The following is a 21,412-nucleotide window of genomic DNA, read 5'->3' as shown; positions in this document are numbered from 1 at the left end:
CACTTATACTTGTTTATATTGTACATAGTAATTTGGGAGGTAGGGAGACCGATTTTTTTTGTTTTTTTTTTTTGTGCCTGTTTTGGATTAGGGAGTTAGAGAAGTACTTGTATTTTATTTTATTTTACTTTGTGGATTAGGCCAGTAAGAGCTAAATCCCAAACTAGTTGTTTTTGTTTGTTATTTTGGCTTTGTCGACTCCTGAGGTAAAATCGCATTGTGTCACAAACCTGTTAAAACTCAATAAATATTGTTCCATTCACTTTTCCATAAAAGAAACCGCATTGTTGTTTTTTCATGTTAAGTCCTTTTCCCTAGACAAATAATAACAATTATTGATTATAATAGCCCTATGAGTCTTTAGCATGTGATAGCATCCATCAGTGTTGCGATAATCTAAAGAATTTTAAAAACATTGTGCACAATAAAGGTTTGAACTACTATATCTTTCAGACACACAGACATCAAGAATCAGCGTATGAGTCTCAACAATGGTGATGAAGAAAGTGCAGTGCATGATGGGAGCCATCAATCAAAACTCATCAATATCTCCCAGCATGCATTGCAGCATGAATAAGTTATGCTGAATTGCTTTAGTATTTTATTTTATTATTATTATCTGCTTTTATTTTTGCTGTTGTTTTGTTGCAACTTTTTAGTAGCTTGTTTTGTGATGTTCAGAGTTTTATCTGATTATTTTGTTGATTGTCACCGTTGTTGAGATTCATACGCTGATTCTTCATGTCTGTTGGTCTAAAACATATTCAGTTCAAAACGCTTTTTATACACCATGTGTATTTAAAGTTCTTTAAATTATTTTTCGGTCACTACTGGTTTGCATACAGTAGTTTCACAGAGCTATTAAACTCAAAGATGTGAAATATTTTAGTATTAAACTTTTCTCATATAATGAAAGTTAAGATTCTTAATGAGAGTAAATCAGGTGACTACATGACAATTATGTCATCATCAATAAATAGCCAACAGCACCTGATCACATTTTCTCTCTGATTTTCATGTCATAATAAATGTGTTTTATAAACACAAAGTTAAAGCAGTCAAAGACAATCTAACGTTAGAAAGTCAAGGGTCAAGAGCCTAACTAAAGCAAACACTGATCTCCACAATGGTGACTTCAAATGTTATTATTTTCAATAAAACATCAATGTCTAAACCTCTGGTAATTCTCAATAATAACTTTTGTGTTTTTTTAGGTAGACAATTTTAAGATCTGTCCAGGGACAACGGATGAAAAATAGCCTTTTGGCTAATTCTGGTGCATTTGCAGCAATGCTAATTAATGTACACGGTCCCTGTCAAATAAATAAACAAACAAACAAACAAACAAACAAACAAACAAACAAACAAACAAATAAAAGAAGATTACAGCGAACAATACAAATATAAAAAGCAGTAAAACAGATATAACTCTTCAAATCCTGTTGATAAATACAGTGTACAAGTTTACTATAATACAGACATTATGTAAAAAAAAAATGAATTAATATTATACACATTGACACAGTAGAGACACAAGTGGCAACAGGTTGGGTTGAGGGAAGATACATATTCTTATTAATGCTGACGTGTCTGATGTGTTATGAGACAGTTTTTTAGATGCTTTTTAAACAGAGTGTATGTGGTGAGTTCTCTGATGTTCTGAGGGACAGAGTTGCACTCCTGTGCTGCTGTGACTGAAAAGGCACTCTGACTAAATGCACTTTTCCGCAGAGGAACAACACAGTCTCCTCGGGCCGACCCTCGTGTTACTCTCTGTGTGGTGTTTCTGATGTTTACAAACTGACTGAGTGGAGGAGATGACAGACCATGGATGATTTTGTATAACAGACAGAGGTTTGAATACTTAATGACATTTTCCCAACTTAAAAGCTTATGCTTTTGTAAAATGGCACAATGATGATATCTTAATGGTTTTTTATCCACAATTTTGATTGTCTGTTTATAAAGTGACTCTAAAGATTTTAGTGTTGTTTTATTTGCCCGTGACCAGGTTGTAAGACAGAAAGTGATGTGAGACAGAACCATACTGTACATGAACATTTTAGCTGCCTGAAGTGACATGTTCGATCTTATGAACCGGAAATTTGCAATATTAAATTTGACTCGATTGCAGACCTTTTTTATCTGTGATTTAAAAGTTAGTTCCCTTTCGAAAGGGAACTCTACACTACGTCAGAATGACGCTATGGGGAACGCCTCAGGCGTGACAGGTGTCTGAAATCAAGTATCAACTCACGTCAATCATGTTGACCGGCGACAGCCCGTGAATCATCAGCTTGAATGATTAACGCGCGACCTGGATGTATAAAGGGGAGCCTTGCACACATGACAACATCTTTTCGTCTTCAGGGACTGCTTTGTTTGAATAGAGTATTTTCTCGAGTGCAATCAAAGAAAATGAAACGTACAGAGAAGCAGAGGAATACCTTCCGCAAGTGTGCCGACCCGTGTCCCAGATTTCTGACACCGGAGGATTCACACGATCTGTGCGTGTTCTGCCTGGGTGAAGAGCACGCGCGGGGAGCTCTCGAGGGAGCTTCCTGCGCAAACTGCGAGCGTTTTTCTTTGAGAACGCTCCGCTCTCGTCTGTCTCACTTCTCGAGGGAAGTGAGCGCGGCATCTGAACCCCGCGGTTTTGGTCCCGCTCGGGCTGAGGCTCAGCGGCGCTTGAGTTCGTGGGGCTCTCAGATGGAGCTGGCAGATCAGCTGGAGAGGGGCGTTAACCTCACGGATGATCTGCCAGCTGACGAGGGTGAGTTACAGGTCGATGTGGAAGATGTTTTGTCTCTCTCTGATGGATCTGTAACTGGTTCTCTTCGGGCCGGGCAGGAGTTGGCTGCTGATGATGTCAGTCTGGTTGAGACTGAACCACTTCAGCCCTCCTGCCCAGTGTACGCTGAGCTGGTGGACGTTATGGGGCGCGCCACCAACAGACTGCAGCTGCAGTGGAGGCGCGTCCGGGAGGAACCTGTTCGTGGTGTGTTGGACGATCGGTTCCTCCCCACCCGTAGGCCACCGGCTCGGACGAGCCTTCCATTCCTTCCCGATCTCCACTCTGAGATCGAGAAGGCATGGAAGAACCCGTTCTCTGCGCGCCTTCATTTGCATCAGCGGGCCAGTTTCGCTGCTGTGGAGGGGGCCGCAGAGCACGGGTATGTGTCGATGCCGCCAGTAGACGAGACGTTGGCTAACTATCTCGCCTCTGGTCGGCCATCGTCACTGGGAGCTCCAACCCTGCCATCCAAGCCGCTGAAAACAACATCACGCTTGAATGGCAGAGCGTACACGGCAGCAGGTCAGGCAGGTGCGGTTCTGCACACCCTTGCGGTCCTTCAGGCCTACCAGGCCGACCTGCTGCGGGACCTCGATCAGGGGGCCGGCCTGCCCCCTGACGCGATGGCAGAGCTGCGGCGCACCACGGATTTGGCTCTCCGGGCCACCAAACAGTCAGCCGTTTCCGTCGGTCGTGCGATGGCGGCTATGGTGACCACGGAGAGGCATCTGTGGCTTAACCAGGCCGACATCGGGGAGAAAGAAAAGACCTTTCTCCTCGATTCGCCGGTTTCGCCTTCTGAGCTTTTCGGGCCTTCCGTTGAGACGGTGGTCGATAAGTTCAGGGAGGCGAGGGCGCGCTCTGAGGCATTTAAGAGCTTTATACCGCGGAGGTCCTCGGCTCAGCCCAGGCAGGCGGGAGAGCCTGGTCCGTCGTGGTCTGAGGATCACAGGCAGACCCAGAGGGCCAGTGTCGCTTCCCGTGCGCCCCCTCCTCCTAATAGAGGGGGCAGGGCGCGCAGGAGGCGTAACTCCCGCAGGAGGCAGGATCTCAGGGAGGTGATCCAGAATAAACGTTCTCAGACTGAACGCTAGACATCACCTCCCTGGATCTTGCCCCCGAACCACCATCGTTCCCAGGCTCCTCCTACATCAGGCCTGGGGCAGGGCCCATGATGAGTTCAAGAATTCTCTGATGGCCCGCTTCAGCTTGGTTGATAGGAGCGCCTTCCAACCAGGCTGGTGAAACAGTAAAACTTAGGTTTTTCTGAGTTTCTGAGTCCTGGCGTGCTTCATTCCAAGCACGCCGCAGGCTTTATATTGAGTGAAAATGTTTTGTGCGCAAATAACATTTTTTCTTCTCTTCTTTTTCAGAACTCGTCTCCTGTACAGAGCCTGGGACATATTTGGTAGGCAGGTAATGTATTGTAGTGAGCTGAGCTCCCACATACTGTGGGTATCAGGTTACAGGCCTCATCCGGCCTTCCTGGTTATGAGCTCCCACGTACTGGGTTTCAGGTTACAGGCCTTACTAGGCCTTCCTGAATATGAGCTCCCACTCATGGTGGTCGCCAGGTTACAGGCCTCACCAGGCCTTCCTGAATATGAGCTCCCACATACTGTGGTCGCCAGGTTACAGGCCTCACCCGGCCTTCCTGAATGTGAGCTCCTACATAAGGTGGTTATCAGGTTACAGGCCTCATCCGGCCTTCCTGGTTAGGAGCTCCTACATACTGTGGTTGAATAGGAGCTCCCACATACTGTGGTTGTCAAGTTATAGGCCTCACCAGGCCTTCTTGAATATAGCCCCCACATACTGTGGTTATCAGGGTACAGGCCTCACCCGGCCTTCCTGAATATGAGCTTCCACACACTGTGGTCGCCAGGTTACAGGCTTCACTGCCTTCCTGAGTATTAAGCTCCCACATTCAGTGATCACCAGGCTCTGGGCCTCCTCGGCCTTCCTGGTGATGAGCTTCTACATGTCAGGTTACAGGCCTCATCCGGCCTTCCCGAATGTGAGCTCCCACACACCGTGGTCGCAGGTCTTCCTAGTTATGAGCTTCCTCATGTCAGGTTACAGGCCTCATCCGGCCTTCCTGAATGTGAGTTCCCACATACTGTGGTCACCAGGTTTCAGGCCTCATAGGCCTTCCTGAGTATGAGCTCCCACATTCAGTGGTCACCAGGCTTCAGGCCTCCTAGGCCTTCCTGGTTATGAGTTTCACATGTCAGGTTACAGGCCTCATCCGGCCTTCCTGAATGTGAACTCCCATTCACTGTGGTCGCTAGGGTATAGGCCTCGCTGGTTGTGAGCTTCCACATGTCAGGATGCAGGCTCATCAGGCCTTCCTGAATGTGAGCTCCCACGCATTGTGAAATCCCACATGCTGGGGTCACCAGGTTAGAGGCCTCACCAGGCCTTCCTGGATTTAGAATGAAGTACACGCACTTTCGTTTCGTGCACTTTCTAAAAATCCATATTTATGGTAAGGGTTATGCGCAGTACGCTTCGTTCCCTTTTTTATGTGGTTCAGACTTCGGTTCTTCACCTCTGGTCCCACTCTAGATGCGTCTTGCTGTCGCAAAGTATTACGACAGGCGCCTCCCTTTCAGGCTATCTCCCACATTTTGTGGTAACAGGCCTCGTTAGGCCTTTCTGAAGGTAGCCCCACGTTTTTGTGGCTGTCAGGTTACAGGCCTCTCCGGCCTTCCTGAATACAAGCTCCCACTTACTGTGGTCGCCAGGTTTTAGGCCTCACAGGCCTTCCTGAGTATGAGCTCCCACATACTGTGGTCGCCAGGTTAGAGGCCTCACCAGGCCTTCCTGGATTCAGACTGGCATAAGTACACGCACTTTCGTTTCGTGTACTTTCTTGAATCCATATTTATGGTAAGGGTAATGCGCTTCCGCTTCATTCCCTTTTTTACGTGGCTCAGACCCCGGTTCTTCACCTCGAGTCCCACTCTAAATGCGTCTTGTTGTCACCATGTTTTACGACAGACGCCTACCTTTTAAGCTATCTCCCACATTCTGTGGTTACAGGCTTTGTTAGGCCTTTCTGAAGGTAGCTCCACATTGTGTGGCTGTCAGGTTACAGGCCTCTCCGGCCTTCCTGTAAACGAGCTCCCACTTACTGTGGTCGCCAGGTTAGAGGCCTCACCAGGCCTTCCTGGATTCAGACTGGCATAAGTACACGCACTTTCGTTTCATGTACTTTTTTGAATCCATATTTATGGTAAGGGTAATGCGCTTCTGCTTCATTCCCTTTTTTACGTGGCTCAGACTCCGGTTCTTCACTTGGGTCCCACTCTAGATGCGTCTTGCTGTCGCAATGTTTTACGACAGGCGCCTCCCTTTCAAGCTATCTCCCACATTTTGTGGTAACAGGCCTCATTAGGCCTTTCTGAAGGTAGCCCCACATTGTGTGGTTGTCAGGTTACAGGCCTCTCCGGCCTTCCTGAATACGAGCTCCCACTTACTGTGGTCACCAGGTTTCAGGCCTCTCAGGCCTTCCTGAGTATGAGCTCCCACATATTGTGGTCGCCGGGTTACAGGCCTCACCGGCCTTCCTGATATGAGCCCTCATGTACTGGAGCTCTCCATATGAGGAGGTCATCAGGTCTTAGGTCTCAGTAGACCTTCCTGGTTTGAACCCTCTCTTACTTCACCAGTGTTCGGAGCGAGCACTGGGTAGACCCGTGGATTGAGTGGACGACTTCCGTCGTTTCTTGAGGTTGAGTCACACTCTCCGGGAGATCCCGTCTCTGTGTTCCGGAACTGAATGGTTTCTGCCAGCTTCGCAGGCCTTTGGTTTCTGGATGCCTTATCCAAGGCAACTTCCAGAGGCTCTGTCTCGGACAGACAGGCTATGGCCAGACTGTGTGTCTTAGTATAGATCACCAGGCCAGCCTGGTGGTATTTCAGGTGGCACGCTCCCCTGAATAGTGACTGGCTGGGGGTCCCTTGGGTCCCCTAGCCACACTCCCTAGAAGTGACCCCTTCTATTGGAAGCTGTGGTCCTAAGCCTTTGAGCTGGCCCAGATATACCCCCCATTAACTGTGTTCTGGCGGTCTCTTGGGTCATTAGCTTGGGCTATGACCGGTAGGGAGTGCTGTCACTGACAGCCCGATGTGACCTAGGGGTGAGTGGTTCCAGTGTTTTCTAATTACTGGTTCGGACAGTTGTCACTGCCTTTGGGCATGCACTCCCCTCAGCATGGTGGAGTTGGTATATCGTTCCCCATAGCGTCATTCTGACGTAGTGTAGAGTTCCCTTTCGAAAGGGAACGTCTCAGGTTACGACTGTAACCTATGTTCCCTGAGAACAGGGAACGAGACACTACGTCTCCCTGCCATGCCTCGGGGCCTGCCTGCAACAGTCCCTTCAGACGATAGGATGTTGTCATGTGTGCAAGGCTCCCCTTTATACATCCAGGTCGCGCGTTAATCATTCAAGCTGATGATTCACGGGCTGTCGCCGGTCAACATGATTGACGTGAGTTGATACTTGATTTCAGACACCTGTCACGCCTGAGGCGTTCCCCATAGCGTCATTCTGACGTAGTGTCTCGTTCCCTGTTCTCAGGGAACATAGGTTACAGTCGTAACCTGAGACGTTTTGAGTCTATTATGATGCCTAAGTATTTGAATTCTGACACAACTTTTATTTTTTCCCCTGTCGCATAAATATCTGCCTGATTATTTGCAATGTTTGATTTAGAAAAGAACATTGAAACTGTTTTATTTACATTAAGTTTTAAGCAGGATTGATTTAGGATTGATTTATGGATTGATTTATGACAAATTAGTTTGTAATACAATATTAATATCTTTTTTTTATTAATAGTCACTTTTTTTTACCGTAAACTTTAGTTCAATGCCGTAAAACATAATTTTTAACATATTTCTAACATATTTCTACCGTATTTTTTATTACGGTAAAGTACTGGCAAACACAGCTGCCAGTTTTTTACCATAATTTTTTGTTTATTTTTTATGGTAAGGTACAGTAAATGCAACAGTAAGTGTTTTTTTTTTGTTTGTTTTTTACAGTGTACATCCAAAATCTGTACATTTAACAGTAGGCTAGGCTATTTAACAGTAAAATTACATGAAATATCCAGTGAGAGCTATTACAGTTTTTCACTGTAGGCTATATAGTAAGGGTACATACTGTTAAGCAATTAACATGTCTTTTCCATTGCATTTTTTATTTTTATTTTTTTTTTTAACAGTTTTTTACCATTAAAATTATTAACATTTTTTACAGCGTAGAGAGGGTGTTATGATGCTCGGGATCTGTGATGATCATAATTTGTGTGAAATCCTCCTGATGGAAATATAAAGAAGCCTTAAACTCCAACAATCTTTTAGAAACAGGGTGTTTTTAACACACAAACAGTTCAATTTGAATGATGCGCCCATAGATTGCAGCTCCATTTCAAGGGTGCAAATTGATATCTTCAAAATGAATCGGATTCAGTTACCGTCGGAGTGTAAAGCCTACGTGATTTTTTTTTTTCAGATCATGTTTATTGCTCATATATTTTAATAATTGTATGTTAATTCCTAAATATAAAACAATATACATTCAGACACAGTCAATAATACGAATCTAATGTTGTATTTAGCGAGATAGGCCTACCAGCGGTCAAAAGAACCTGACAAAAGAACGAAGACTCAGACCCGAAAGACTCGATGAACTAATCATATAGTCTCTATTGGACTGACATGAAGAACGAAAGACTCGGAGGACCCCCGGGCCCCGAACTAATCATTTCTGTTTCATGTACAGAACCTTACGGAGCCCCTAAAGGGACGTGATGGTGGACATTTTTTTTAGGATGGGATAAATTTTTTTCCCAAATCTTTTGCGTTCCCTCGTAAAACTTTTGCGTTCCCCCGAGAAACTTTGCGTTCCCTCGCAAAGATATTTGCGTTCCCACGCAAAACCTGTTTTGAGCTCGGACAGACACTTCCTGTTTAATGTCCCGCTGGCAGTGTTTCAGAGCTCCGTACGTTAATGGAGCGTTTCATAGTGTTTGAAATTGGACTCAAATAAAGTCAGTTATTTGAAATAAGGTCAGTGCTTAACTTAAGGAGTTCAGTGAAGTTGGCAATATTCACATAGGCTATTTGAACTTCCCTATTCTTGAGCTAAACGTTGTTAAAACACAAACGACACCTATTTACAATCACAGTAACCTAGACAACGAGCTACAACCCAATTCTCATCAAAACGAGCTTTATAATATTAATTTGTCTCTAACCAGACGAATGAGAGACAAGTCCAAATAAGGGGCCGTCTGTAAAGTGCAAATCCCAAAACCCTTCTGCACATTTTATATTATTAAACATATTCAATAGCTTCACTTTGACACACTGTAGGCCTACTGTCACCAAATTCAGTTCACACATCACTGCTCTCCTGTTGGTTATACTACATTACTTAGTTTGATCAAAATTCATAATTTTTATTATTATTTATTATGAAATAAAATCAATAACTTCACCCTTTTTAGAAGAAAACATTAAATAACTTCACACTGTTATACAGTGTAATGCCATCAAATTCAGAAAGCAAATATAATGCAAAAGCTGCATACAGTACCAATATAATTTGTGTAAAGAATAGGCCTACTTATTTTCGATGTGCAATTACTTCCCAAACTAAGTGTTGTAGGCCTATAACCAACATTAGAGCAGTTATGTGTGAACTAAATTTGGTGTGATACAGTGAAGTTATTGAATATTTTCCATAATATAAAATGTGCAAAAGCAGTGTAGTATGACCAGTGGGTCACCATTGATGTGTAAACTGAATTGGGTGGCACTACAGTTTGAAACATTGAAGTTAATGACTATTTTTGACTATGAGTTAATTCTGTAGTCGTTTTCTGGGTTTTATTGAACTTTGCAGACGGCCCCTTTGTCTCTCCGCCGCCTGCTCATAGAGATCCATTTAGCCTATATTATAAAAGCTTGTTTTGATGAGAATTGGGTTGTAGCTCGTTGTCTAGGTTACTGTGATTGTAAATATGTGTCCTTTGTGTTTTAACAACGTTTAATTCAAGAATATTGATCCGGGAAGTTCGAATAGCCTATGTGAATACTGCCAACTTCACTGAACTCCTTGAGTTAAGCACTGACCGCATTTCTTTATATTTGAGTCCAAGTTCAAACACTATAAACGCGCCATTAACGTACGGAGCTCTGAAACACTGCCAGCGGGACATTAAACAGGAAGTGTCTGTCCGAGCTCAAAACAGGTTTTGCGTGGGAACGCAAAGTTTCTCGGGGGAACGCAAAATTTTTGCGAGGGAACGCAAAAGATTTGAAAAAAAAAATTTTCCCATCCTATTTTTTTTTTTTTTCACCACCACGTCCCTTTAGGGGCTCCGTAGTACCTATGGGATGTTGCGCGCATGCGCGGTCAACACAAAGTGAACGAATCACTCTCTGAGACAACTCGGTAGTCCCGGGTCATATTAAAGATTCGTTCAAAATGAACGAATCGTTCATGAACGACACAACAATGACATGTTATTATAGCCAGATATGACGCGCTTCTGCAACACGCATCACATCAGATCAGCTGAGAATCTCTTCATCAAGCCAACGCGCAAACTACCGCAAATAAAACCGAAAGTAAAGCCCAACATGGACGGAGTTGAGTCAATTAACTGTATAACGCGGAATTTAACGGATTGAATGGTTCATGAGGTCGGAGCTCGTAATTACGATGTTTTTGACTCCACTAGAGCACATAAACACAGCAGTAAAGTGACTCTCCTTCATCAGGAATGAGGAAGCTGCTTTACAGACACTCCTGTTTTACACACGTCACTCAAACACAGAAGCAGGAAACTATTTCAACTCCTCAGTTCAGAGAAACAGAAACTTAAGTATTGTTGAGCTGTTGTGTGTTTGTGTCTCTCTGTATTCATGCAGTAAAATGGCAGAAGCCAGATTTTCTCAGGATGAGTTCACGTGTCCAGTGTGTCTGGATCTCCTGAAGGATCCAGTGACTATCCACTGTGGACACAGTTACTGTAAGATCTGTATTACAGACTGCTGGGATCAGGAGGATGAGAAGAGAGTCTACAGCTGCCCTCAGTGCAGACAGACCTTCAGTCCAAGACCTGCTTTAGGGAAAAACACCATTCTGGCTGAACTGGTGGAGAAACTGAAGAAGACTAAACTTCCTGCTGACTGTTACGCTGGAGCTGGAGACGTGGAGTGTGACGTCTGTACTGGAAGAAAATACAAAGCCGTCAAGTCCTGTCTGGTGTGTCAGGAATCTTACTGTCAAACTCATCTTGACCGTCATGAGGAATATCACTCTCGTAAGCCACACAAAGTGATTGATGCCACTGGACGACTGCAGGACATGATCTGCCGTAAACATGATAAAGAGCTAGAAATGTTCTGTGTCACTGATCAACAGTGCATCTGTGTGTGGTGTAAGGAGTATGAACATAAAAACCACAACACTGTATCAACTGCAGCACAGAGGACAGAGACACAGGTATGAACTGAGAGGGATTGATCACACAGAAATGAAAATGTCTTTATTTACTCACTCATTTACTCATGTTGTTCCAAACCGGTTTGACTGAGTTTCTTCTGTGGAATATAAAAGATGTAGCCTGGTTAAAACCAGACCATTTTCAGTAGTAACTGAGTTATGGTCTGGCAAAGCTTCATTAATAACTCATTTCCAAAGGGGCGTCACCAATGGACGTCGCTCAAATGCCTCTGGGCGCAATTGGATAGACCTAAAACCAATCAGAGCGATCGTCATCGTGTAAAGCCCGCCTCAACGTTTCTGATTGGTGCCTCGATTTGGACGGATTAGAAATCGGCTTGAATGGGCTCTTTGCCACACTACTAATCTAAATTTGCCGGAAGTTTGTCTGGGTTTTCCCAGGCTATAAAAGATGATATTTTGAAGAATTTCTCATCTATTTTAGTTTATACATTGAAAGTCAGTGAGAAAGTCTTTGTAAGTCAATGGAATAATAACGTTTCAAGCTCCAAAAAGGAGAAAAAGCATAAAAGTAATCTAAACAACTAGTGGTTAAAGAAAGGAGTGATATGCACTTGTAGTGTACTTCAAATTAAAAGTATATTTAAAAAAAAAACAAAAAAACACTGTACTAATATAATATTAATGAAATGAAAGGCCACTTAAGTGCACTTAAAGAGAGTCAACTTTCATGACTGTTTCATAAGTACACTTTATAAAGTACACTTTTTTTATCATGTAAAATTAAAAAATTTACTTTAAAGTGCATTTTAATAGTAGTTAATATTTCTATTTAACTCAATAGAATTATGAAATTACATTATATACTTAAATCTTACTTTAGTGTGTCAAAAAGTCACTCTTAAGTTCAGCTAATTGCTTTTTGTTTACATTTAAACTATAATACATTTTCATTTAATAGCCATTAACATGCAATTTTACGTGTCTGGAAACATTACACTCAGTTCACACTTATTTCACAATTATATTCTTTTAAAGTTATAATTATATAATTTCCAAAATAAGTGCACTTTTTAAAATTTGCTACTTTTAAAAGAGCCAAATTTGTAATCACAAATCAAATCATTGATAAACTCATGTATGTGGAGCCCAAATCAAATATGATGACATCAAAAACATCAAACTTCACTGGTGTTTGTGTCATGACATCATGGTGTTTAGTCATGTGACTGACATGAAAGAACCAATGAGGTTTGATGTTATTGACGTGTCACCATAGTTTATCTAGCCTCTGTAAACCTCTGAGACATTCTTCTAAATATCTTCTGTTGTGTTTCACAATAGACAGAAAGTCATACAGGTTTGGAGCGACATGAGGGAGAGTAAATGATGATACTAATGATATAAAACTAGGCACTGATGAAATACTGCTGACATTCATTTCAGGAAACCATGAATCTGTGGTTTGAACCAGACAGAAAAAACTTACCATGCAAGATCTTTAACCACTTCACCAACTCTGGATTCATGTAACTTTAATGTTTGTATGACAGTAGTTTTATGTGTCATTCCCTGTCATTGGTTTGTCCTCCAGAAACAGCTGAAGGAGACGCAGATGAAGATCCGTCAGAGAATCCAGCAGAGACAGAAAGATCTTCAGCATCTGAGAGAGGCTGTGAAGTCTCATAAAGTGAGTCTGGAGAAGAAGAGAAGTTTGAGACGTCTCAGTTTGGACTCTGTCAGTCGTGCTGAAGCCACTGTGTGATTGTGATGTGTGTGTAACAGCGCTCTGCACAGACAGCAGTGGAGGACAGTGAGAGGATCTTCACTGAGATCATCCGCTCCATTGAGAGAAGCCGCTCTGAGGTCACACAGCGGATCAGAGATCAGGAAAAGACTGCAGTGAGTCGAGCTGAAGGACGACTGGAGCGACTGGAGCAGGAGATCAATGATCTGAGGAGGAGAGACGCTGAGCTGGAGCAGCTTTCACACACACAAGATCACATCCAGTTCCTGCAGGTAACAGAGATCTAGAAGAACAGGATCATAGTGGACTTGAGCAAGATCCTGCTATGACAGAGAAACATTTCATGAGAGCAGAATGAGCCGTTGACTGAGATGTTGTCAGGAATTCAGTCAGATTCAGTCAAGTGTTGTGTTATCATATAATCATCAGTCAGACTCTCATCTGATCATCTTCTGTTTAAAGAGACACACTTACAAAGCCCTGGGAAATTTACCATTAAATATTAACTCATTTTTCCTTCTGGTTTCTTCTGTCTTGATGAAATCAGTGAACTTGATGGTATCAATATCCAGCCAACTAGAGTTTTCATCCTCTATTTCATCCATTTTACTAAAATATTTTAGTCCCTTCTCGACTTTCTACTCATCCACACATGAATGAGTCCCTCGTGAAAAAGAACTGTGTCATTAATTGAATGTGCACTTGTAGTTAATTACTTCAAATCTTACAAATATATATATATTTAAAAAACCCAACTTGAAGATAATATAATATTGTTGAAATAAAAGTCCACTTAAAAAGAGACACTTTCATGATTATTGTCAAGGTTTAGCAGTGTTAGATGGCAAGACAAAGAAGAGAAATGCAAACAACTTTATTAACAAAGGATTAACCATAACCAAGGACAAAATGTTAACGAGAACCGTCAACAGGCTTACTAGGAGCAAACAAAGATAATTGGATAAACACAGGTGAAGCAAAGAGGGAACTAATGAGTAACTATAAGGGCTGGGACGATACACCTATCTCCCGATTCGATAGTATCACGATACTTGGGTGCCGATACGATATGTATTGCGATTTTTGTAAGAATTGCGATTCTACAAGTATTGCGATTTGATATTGTGATTTTATTTACTTTTTTATTAACACTAGACCATGGGGAAAAGTTAAATCATACACTTAAACAGACTGTACATGATGTATAAGATGAGTCATATTTACAAAAACAATTCATCACATTTTTCTGACTTATTTTAGAAGCATCATAATACATTCTCTTTAATAAATGATTCAATAACAAATACATTTTTTAACAGTCACTTGTCACCACCTTGTGGCGAAAAAATGTAATCAATAAATGCGTTATTTTAAGCACCAAGTTTTTATCAAAAGCTGAGTTACTCTATCGCAGACAGTGTTTATATTTGAACTTTAAAGTTTTATCCCAGTACTTCTATGATCGTTTTAACTATTGTATCACAGAAATAATGATAGCCTACTATGAGGAAAAGACTGCTGTTTCATGACAACTCTACTCCGGGTCAGCGGCAGCGCCAACACAGATTTGAATGTTGATATGATTTAGTCAAAGGTTTAATAGACAGACGAAATGGAAGAAGATCGCGTGGGTGTTAAAGATGAATCGTGCAGCTCTACTGTCTTCTCTCTCTCTCTCAGCATATGAGTAGCGCTGGCGTCGTGTGCGAGCCTCGCGAGCGCTTTTCAATGCATTCTAACTTTTTTTTTTTTTTTTTTTTTTACAAAGAAGAAACAGCACTGCATTGAATACATTAACAAATAATAATAATAATAAATAATAATAAAAAATAACTGACTCCTCAACAAGTAAGAAAAAACCGTACATAGTTCTTAAGAAACTTCTTGTTCTTACTATTATCATTTTACAATAAGGGACATCTCAGCAATAAAGATCTAGGCAAAGTCTTGAGAAATTTGTGTTTGTGAATAAAAAATTTACAATGCAACACAAAGAAATTGACAACACTATCAATAGCATAGTCACTCCCAGAAAAATAGGGAAATATATCCTTCAATGAAAAGTTTAAATCACATTTGATAAAGTGAGAAAGATAACAACCCAAGCTCTGCCAAAGAGGCTTAACCTGATCACAGTGGTAGAATAAATGAAGCAAAGTTTCTTCCTCAACTTTGCAAAATACACAAAGGTCAGAGATATCAACAAAAGAGGCAAGTTGTGAGTTAGTTGGGTAAACGTTATGAAGAATCTTGAAGTGTACCTCTCTAATTTTATTAGACATACAATATTTCTCAGGGAGTAACCACGCCCTCTTCCAGTGAATACTGTCAAAAAAAATATTCCAGAAAAATTTACATCGAGGGGGTGTGTAAACTGTGTAGTGTAACAATAGCTTTATAAGTTTACTATTACATTTTTTATCAATGAGACTAACTCCATCCAATAAAAGTTTGGGCAAAATAGTTTTTCTCTCATTAAAGAAAAGGTGTGTTTTAAATAAATGCACATAACTTGGAGACAAAGCTTTGATGACAGAATTGAAAGTTCTAGCAGGCAGAGGAAAATTATACAAAGTCATAAATTCTTCATATTCCAGTATACTGCCATCATCTTTAAATAAATCCAAAACAAAAACAATACCTTTATCATAACATTTATCCATGAAAAATTATTTGTTTCGGATTAAAATGTTCAAATTATTCCACAGGATTTCTTTGTGGGGAGAAAAATTGTGCACATAACACAATTTCCAAGCAAGCAAAACTTGTTGGTGAAATTTGGAGAGAGAAATCGGTAATTTAGAAGGAGTGAAATTACATTTTAAAAGAAACTCTAAACTGCCTAATCTACTAAATATAGCATTGGGGATATAGTACCAAATTGAGCCATTACTACAAAGACATTTTTTTTAACCAACTAATTCCAAAAGAGCTGACTAATTCTTTACAGTTTAAAACTTCCAATCCAATCCACCCTCAGAACGTCTATTAGACAAAACAGATTTCCTAACTTTATGAGATCTGTTCTTCCAAATAAAATTCAATAAGATTTTGTCAATATCATCACAGATTTTGTCACTAACAAATAAAGATAAAGAGGGATAAACACAACGAGACAAACCCTCTGCTTTAGAAATAAGTACTCTCCCATAGATTGACAGATCTCGTTGTAACCAACAATTAAAGATGGTTCTTGTTTTCTTTATTTTATGTGAAAAATTAAGTTGTTGGCGGAGCAATCTATCCTTAGTAAGGAAAATCCCCAGGTACTTGATACAATCTTTAACAGGTATATTGTGCATCGATGGTTGTTGAGTGTCATAAAGACAGAATAGTTCACACTTTGATACATTTAAATATAAGCCTGAAGCTTCAGAGAAAGAATTAATAATATTGATACACAGGGGAATTTGACTTTGGTCTTTAAGAAATATAGTTGTATCATCAGCTAGTTGAGATATTTTAAATTCTTTACCAAAAATAGAAATACCTTCTAAACTGGGATTTTGTAAAATAACAATTGATAACAATTCAACAGCTAACAGAGAAAGAAATGGGGAAATGGGGCAACCTTGGCGCACTCCTCTATCGCAATTAAAGCTTTTAGTAGTTTGAAAGCCAACCAAAACTGAAGAGTTAATGTCATTATAAAGCATGCTCACCATGTTGATAAAAGTACATCCAAAACCAAAAACGCGTGTTCTAAAGAATCAAATGCTTTATAAAAATCTAAAAACATTATAATAGCTTCTGAATCAATATTCTCTGAATAATCAAGAAGATCAAGAACTAATCTAATGTTGGAGCTAATATGCCTATTTTTCATGAATCCAATTATACTATTAAGGCCAGATTTTAAACGAACTGCCAAAATTAAAGCAAGTAATTTATAATCAACATTTAACAGTGATATAGGTCTCCAGTTTTCAATTAAAAGTGGGTCTTTATCATTTTTGGGGATCAAGGAAATAAGACCCTGCTTCATTGAGGGAGTCATCTCTCCTTTTTTTAATACAGTCTTTAAACAAACTATGTAGAAGTTTCTTTAAGATGTCCCAAAAATGTAAATAAAATTCAACAGACAAGCCATCAGTAGGCTACCTGGAGATTTTCCCCTCTTCATAGATTTCTGAGCATCGTCCATTTCAACTATATCAGAATCACAAAGTTGCTTAAAGTCATCCTTAATACCTGAAATCTTATCATGAATACTCAAAAGGAAATCGTCAGAATGCATTCTAACTACGCTTTCACGCTTTCAACACTCAAAGATAACGAAACATTTCATCCTCTGTTGAAACGAAAGTGGCTAACTTCTGTCAACCTCATCTACAAGCAATGGCAAAAATAAAGCAATTTAATTTGAATTAATATTGATTATGTGATTTAAAAAATAATAATAAAAAAATCGATTTTAAAATCGTAAAAAAAAAAAATCGCGATACCTAGGTGAATCGATTTTTTTTTTCTCCCAGCCCTAAACAAGAGGGAAATGAGTAACATAGGAGACAAATGAGAATAAAACAAGTGAAAACGAAACGAAAATGAACTAAACAGTGTCCATGTGATAACAATTTTTCTTAACAATAGACTTTTTTTAAAATTTCACTTTGTAACAGTCAAATTAAAAGTTTTCATTTGTTCATATGAAATCATTTTGTTTTAATAATCTTTTGTCATGCTTTAAATATGTGCACTTATTTTGATGTTGACCAACATGTAAAGTGCTTGATTATAATTAAAATACTTGTTATTCAATATTATATTTAACAATTTTCAATAGAAATTACATTGAGTATATTTTAGTTTATCATAAATATGTGTCATTTCATTCAGCAGTAACTTTAACCAAATAATTATGAAATTGCATAGATACTTAAATCCTACTTAAGTTGGTCAAAAAGCTCTCTAAATATTAACTAATTGCATTTAATATAATTGTAGACTATAAGATATTCATTTAATTAAAATAAATATTTTAATTATAATTGAAAAAATAATTGAAAAATAGTTAAAGGAACAGTATGTAAGATTGTGGCCAAAACTGGTACTGCAATCACTTTCAAATTACTGTAGAGCTGTGTATTTTGAGCATGAAATTAACTGTTTTGCCAGTTGTGTGTCGTAGGTGTGTTGATGTGTTAAGAGTTTAGGAAATTTGTTAAAAGTATTGAAAAAATTGTCATAGCATTCGTAAAACACTGTAAATGATGAATATGAGCAGAATGTGCTGATTGTGTGAAAGTGCTGGATTGAAGCGAGTCACTGAAGAGAAGTCAAGTCAACAAGAGCCGCTCAGATCTGATATAGTGCAGGTTATTGGCTGAAGTGTGGAGATGATGAGTTTTGATTTCTGTTTTCTGTAGAGTTTCCAGTCTCTCTCAGCACCTCCTGAATCTACAGACGAACCCGACGTTTCCTTCAGTTCTCTCTCCTCTTTTGATGGCATGAGAGAATCTGTCCGTCAGCTGAGAGACAAACTGGAGGATTTCTGCAAAGAGGAGATCAAGAAGATCTCAGACGGAGGTAAAGTCCTGCGCCTCGTTTATACAGACGTGTGGAGAAAGATCCCAAATCTGAACGTACAACCGTTTCTGAAATGTTCCTACGATTTATAAAACGTCTATTTTAACAAAAATGTAATTAAATGCATCTCAGTTTATAAATAAAAGGTCATTTTTATATAAACATGACGGAGGATGAAATCCATGAAATTTAGGATCAATCCGATGTGTGTGTTTTATAAATGAAGCCCCTGGAGATTATTAATCTGCTCTCAGAAATGAGTCCATCATCTAATATTATAGAGCATCATATTAGAAATGTCTCAGAAATGAATGTATTTTATCTTGTCATTTCTCTTCACACTGTTCATGTCTGCTTATTTCCACAGTCACTTTCACCAACATGAATCCCAAGACCAGGAACGACTTCCTACAATGTGAGTCACTAGAAAACAAGCAGAAAAACTCACTGAATGTGTTCATGTTCTTCCTGTAGAAGGAGAAATAAATCATGATAGAAGAGTTTTATAATTGATCATGTAAATGATGATTTGCACAGGATATTTAGTCAGCTGTACTGAGACACTGATGATACATTGAACATTGATTCATGAAGAGTTCAGATACATTAAAAGATCAGACAGATTCATAATTCCTGTTTCTGATGTGTTTTCTTTCCATCAGATTCCCATCAGCTCACTCTGGATCTGAACACAGTGAATAAACGCCTCAGTCTGTCTGAGAGGAACAGAGTTATTACTTACACTGGCACAGAGCAGCCGTATCCTGATCATCCAGACAGATTTGATTATTATTGGCAGGTGTTGTGTAGAGAGAGTGTGTGTGGACGCTGTTACTGGGAGATTGAGTGGACTGGGAATGGTGTGTGTATATCAGTGTCATATAAGAGCATCAGCAGGAAGGGATCGGGTAATGAGCGTTGGTTTGGAGGTAATGATCAGTCCTGGAGTCTGGACTGCTCTTCCTCCAGTTACACATTCTGGCACAATAAGATAGACACTGATCTCCCTGTAAAGTCCATCAGCAGAAGAATAGGAGTGTATGTGGATCACAGTGCAGGAACTCTGTCCTTCTACAGCGTCTCTGACACAATGAGCCTCATCCACACAGTCCAGACCACATTCACTCAGACGCTCTATCCTGGGTTTTGGGTTTATTACCCAGGATCATCAGTGAAACTGTGTTGATGTTTCAGAACAGATTGTAGAGAGATTTTACCCAGAATACTTTGAGCTGCACGATAAATCAGTAACAGTGAGATACAGAGACTCTTATTTTAATTTTATTTAATATCTTAACTTCTGTCACAGAAATAACAGAATAAATGTGTGTATTAAATCCTTCACAGAGACTGTAAGAATGATGTGTGAGTGTGTTTTTATCAAGCTATAATTGTATTGATGGAAATCATATTCATTTAGTTTTTATTGTAGTGACACACAATCATTTTAATATTATTTAAAGAAATTATTAAATAAAATGAAAAGATTAATGCATAATGAAATAACAGAAATGGTTGTGAACAATGTAAGGAGTGAAGATGTGGAAAATGACATTAGTAGTGGAGAAAATAGTGCTGGAAAACAATCACAGTTCAAAATGTGAGGAAAATTGTGATGCAGAAGATGAGGGATGAAGAAGCACTTTCTGAGATTTCAGATATTGAGTCACAAGGGATGAAATCATGAACTCTTTACAATAAATAAATGACTTTCACAACGTTTGATAAAGTTGTTGATGTAAAATAGTTCTTTCCAAATATGGAGAAATATATCAGTGTTGTTGCAAAAAGCAGTGAGCTCTAGTTCTGGATAAAAATAAAAGATTCCTGCTGAAAAAGATGCTAATGAAATTAAGGAAAAGAAAAGTGCAGCTTCACAAAAATATTTGCTTTTTCCTTTTCTGTCTGTCTTCTTCTTGCTTCTCTATATGGATGTGTGGAGAGTCGAGCTATTTCACTTCAGATCAACCAATAGACACTACATCAACATAAATGGAGAACACAGCATCCAAAGCAGTTACAGAAAGAAAAAAAAAAAACCCACAATATATTGTAACATGTTAAAAGCTCTCCCAGTATCCCAAAAATATTTATTTTTGTTAAATAAAGAAAATGGAAGCATTCAATCTCCAGGAGAAGGTCTAGCCAAAACAACAAACAAAAGGGGAAACTTACTTGTAACGGTCATCAGCTGGAGAGCCCTTGAGAGCCACCAGAGGACACTCCACATCAGACTATCATGATCCAGCTGATGACGTTACATAAAACAACAAGACCTCACAGATAATGAATGAGTGTACATGGTTTAAATAGGCTGAGACTAACAAGGTAATGAGACACAGGTGGATGCAATCAGGGATGATGAGTCCAAGCAGTGAGTTATGGGAAATGTAGTTGTGAGGGAATCATGATAGTCTGATGTGGAGTGTCCTCTGGTGGCTCTCAAGGCTCTCACTCCAGCTGATGACCATTACATTACTATTGGAAGGACAACTAAATTACCAGTTTTTACAGTTTTGCAATTACATAAAAACGTATAATAATCACAACTGAGGTGAATATATTGTATGGTTGGAATATAGTATATTAACACAGGCATCTAACTTTAAAATCAGAAATTAGCAGAAATCAGAAACTCAAAATGATGTGAGTATTTACCATTTAATTCCTCAAAATTAAATGTAGCCAAATGTCAACCAGACATGACAACTCTTAATATACTTATTAGAATAGTCTCGGAAACACACATAATTATTTCTCCCAATTGGATATGATTATAAAAGGTTAGATCAGATGTTTCATCAGGCTATTTTATGTATTTATTTATGTATTTATGTTACATTTAGACACCTAT

At 39.6% G+C, this 21,412-nt stretch overlaps 1 protein-coding gene across 1 annotated transcript; it reads left to right on the top strand.

Moving 5' to 3' along the window:
- The first annotated feature begins 7,577 nt into the window (after positions 1-7,577).
- Positions 7,578-20,553, top strand: LOC309512414 (tripartite motif-containing protein 16-like protein). Its single transcript, XM_082187978.1, has 6 exons — positions 7,578-11,324; positions 12,880-12,975; positions 13,071-13,304; positions 18,399-18,558; positions 18,926-18,973; positions 19,221-20,553. Exons 1-6 carry the CDS (start codon positions 10,752-10,754, stop codon positions 19,742-19,744), a joined length of 1,635 nt encoding a protein of 544 aa, XP_082044104.1. The 5' UTR covers positions 7,578-10,751; the 3' UTR covers positions 19,745-20,553.
- The last annotated feature ends 859 nt before the right edge of the window (positions 20,554-21,412 follow it).

Source organism: Leuciscus leuciscus, assembly GCF_965113295.1.
Source record: "Leuciscus leuciscus genome assembly, chromosome: 1".
NCBI lineage: Eukaryota > Metazoa > Chordata > Actinopteri > Cypriniformes > Leuciscidae > Leuciscus > Leuciscus leuciscus.
Note: the sequence above shows the minus strand (reverse complement) of the source record. Positions and strands in the feature narration are given on the sequence as shown.

What these genes read in the sequence shown, in the direction of transcription:
- LOC309512414 (XM_082187978.1), top strand. Translation starts at nt 10,752, where the DNA reads ATGGCAGAAGCCAGATTTTCTCAGGATGAGTTCACGTGTCCAGTGTGT. An exon ending in CAAGAAGATCTCAGACGGAG is followed by an intron (nt 18,559 to 18,925) that starts GTAAAGTCCTGC and finishes TTATTTCCACAG; the next exon opens with TCACTTTCACCAACATGAAT. An exon ending in CAGGAACGACTTCCTACAAT is followed by an intron (nt 18,974 to 19,220) that starts GTGAGTCACTAG and finishes TCTTTCCATCAG; the next exon opens with ATTCCCATCAGCTCACTCTG.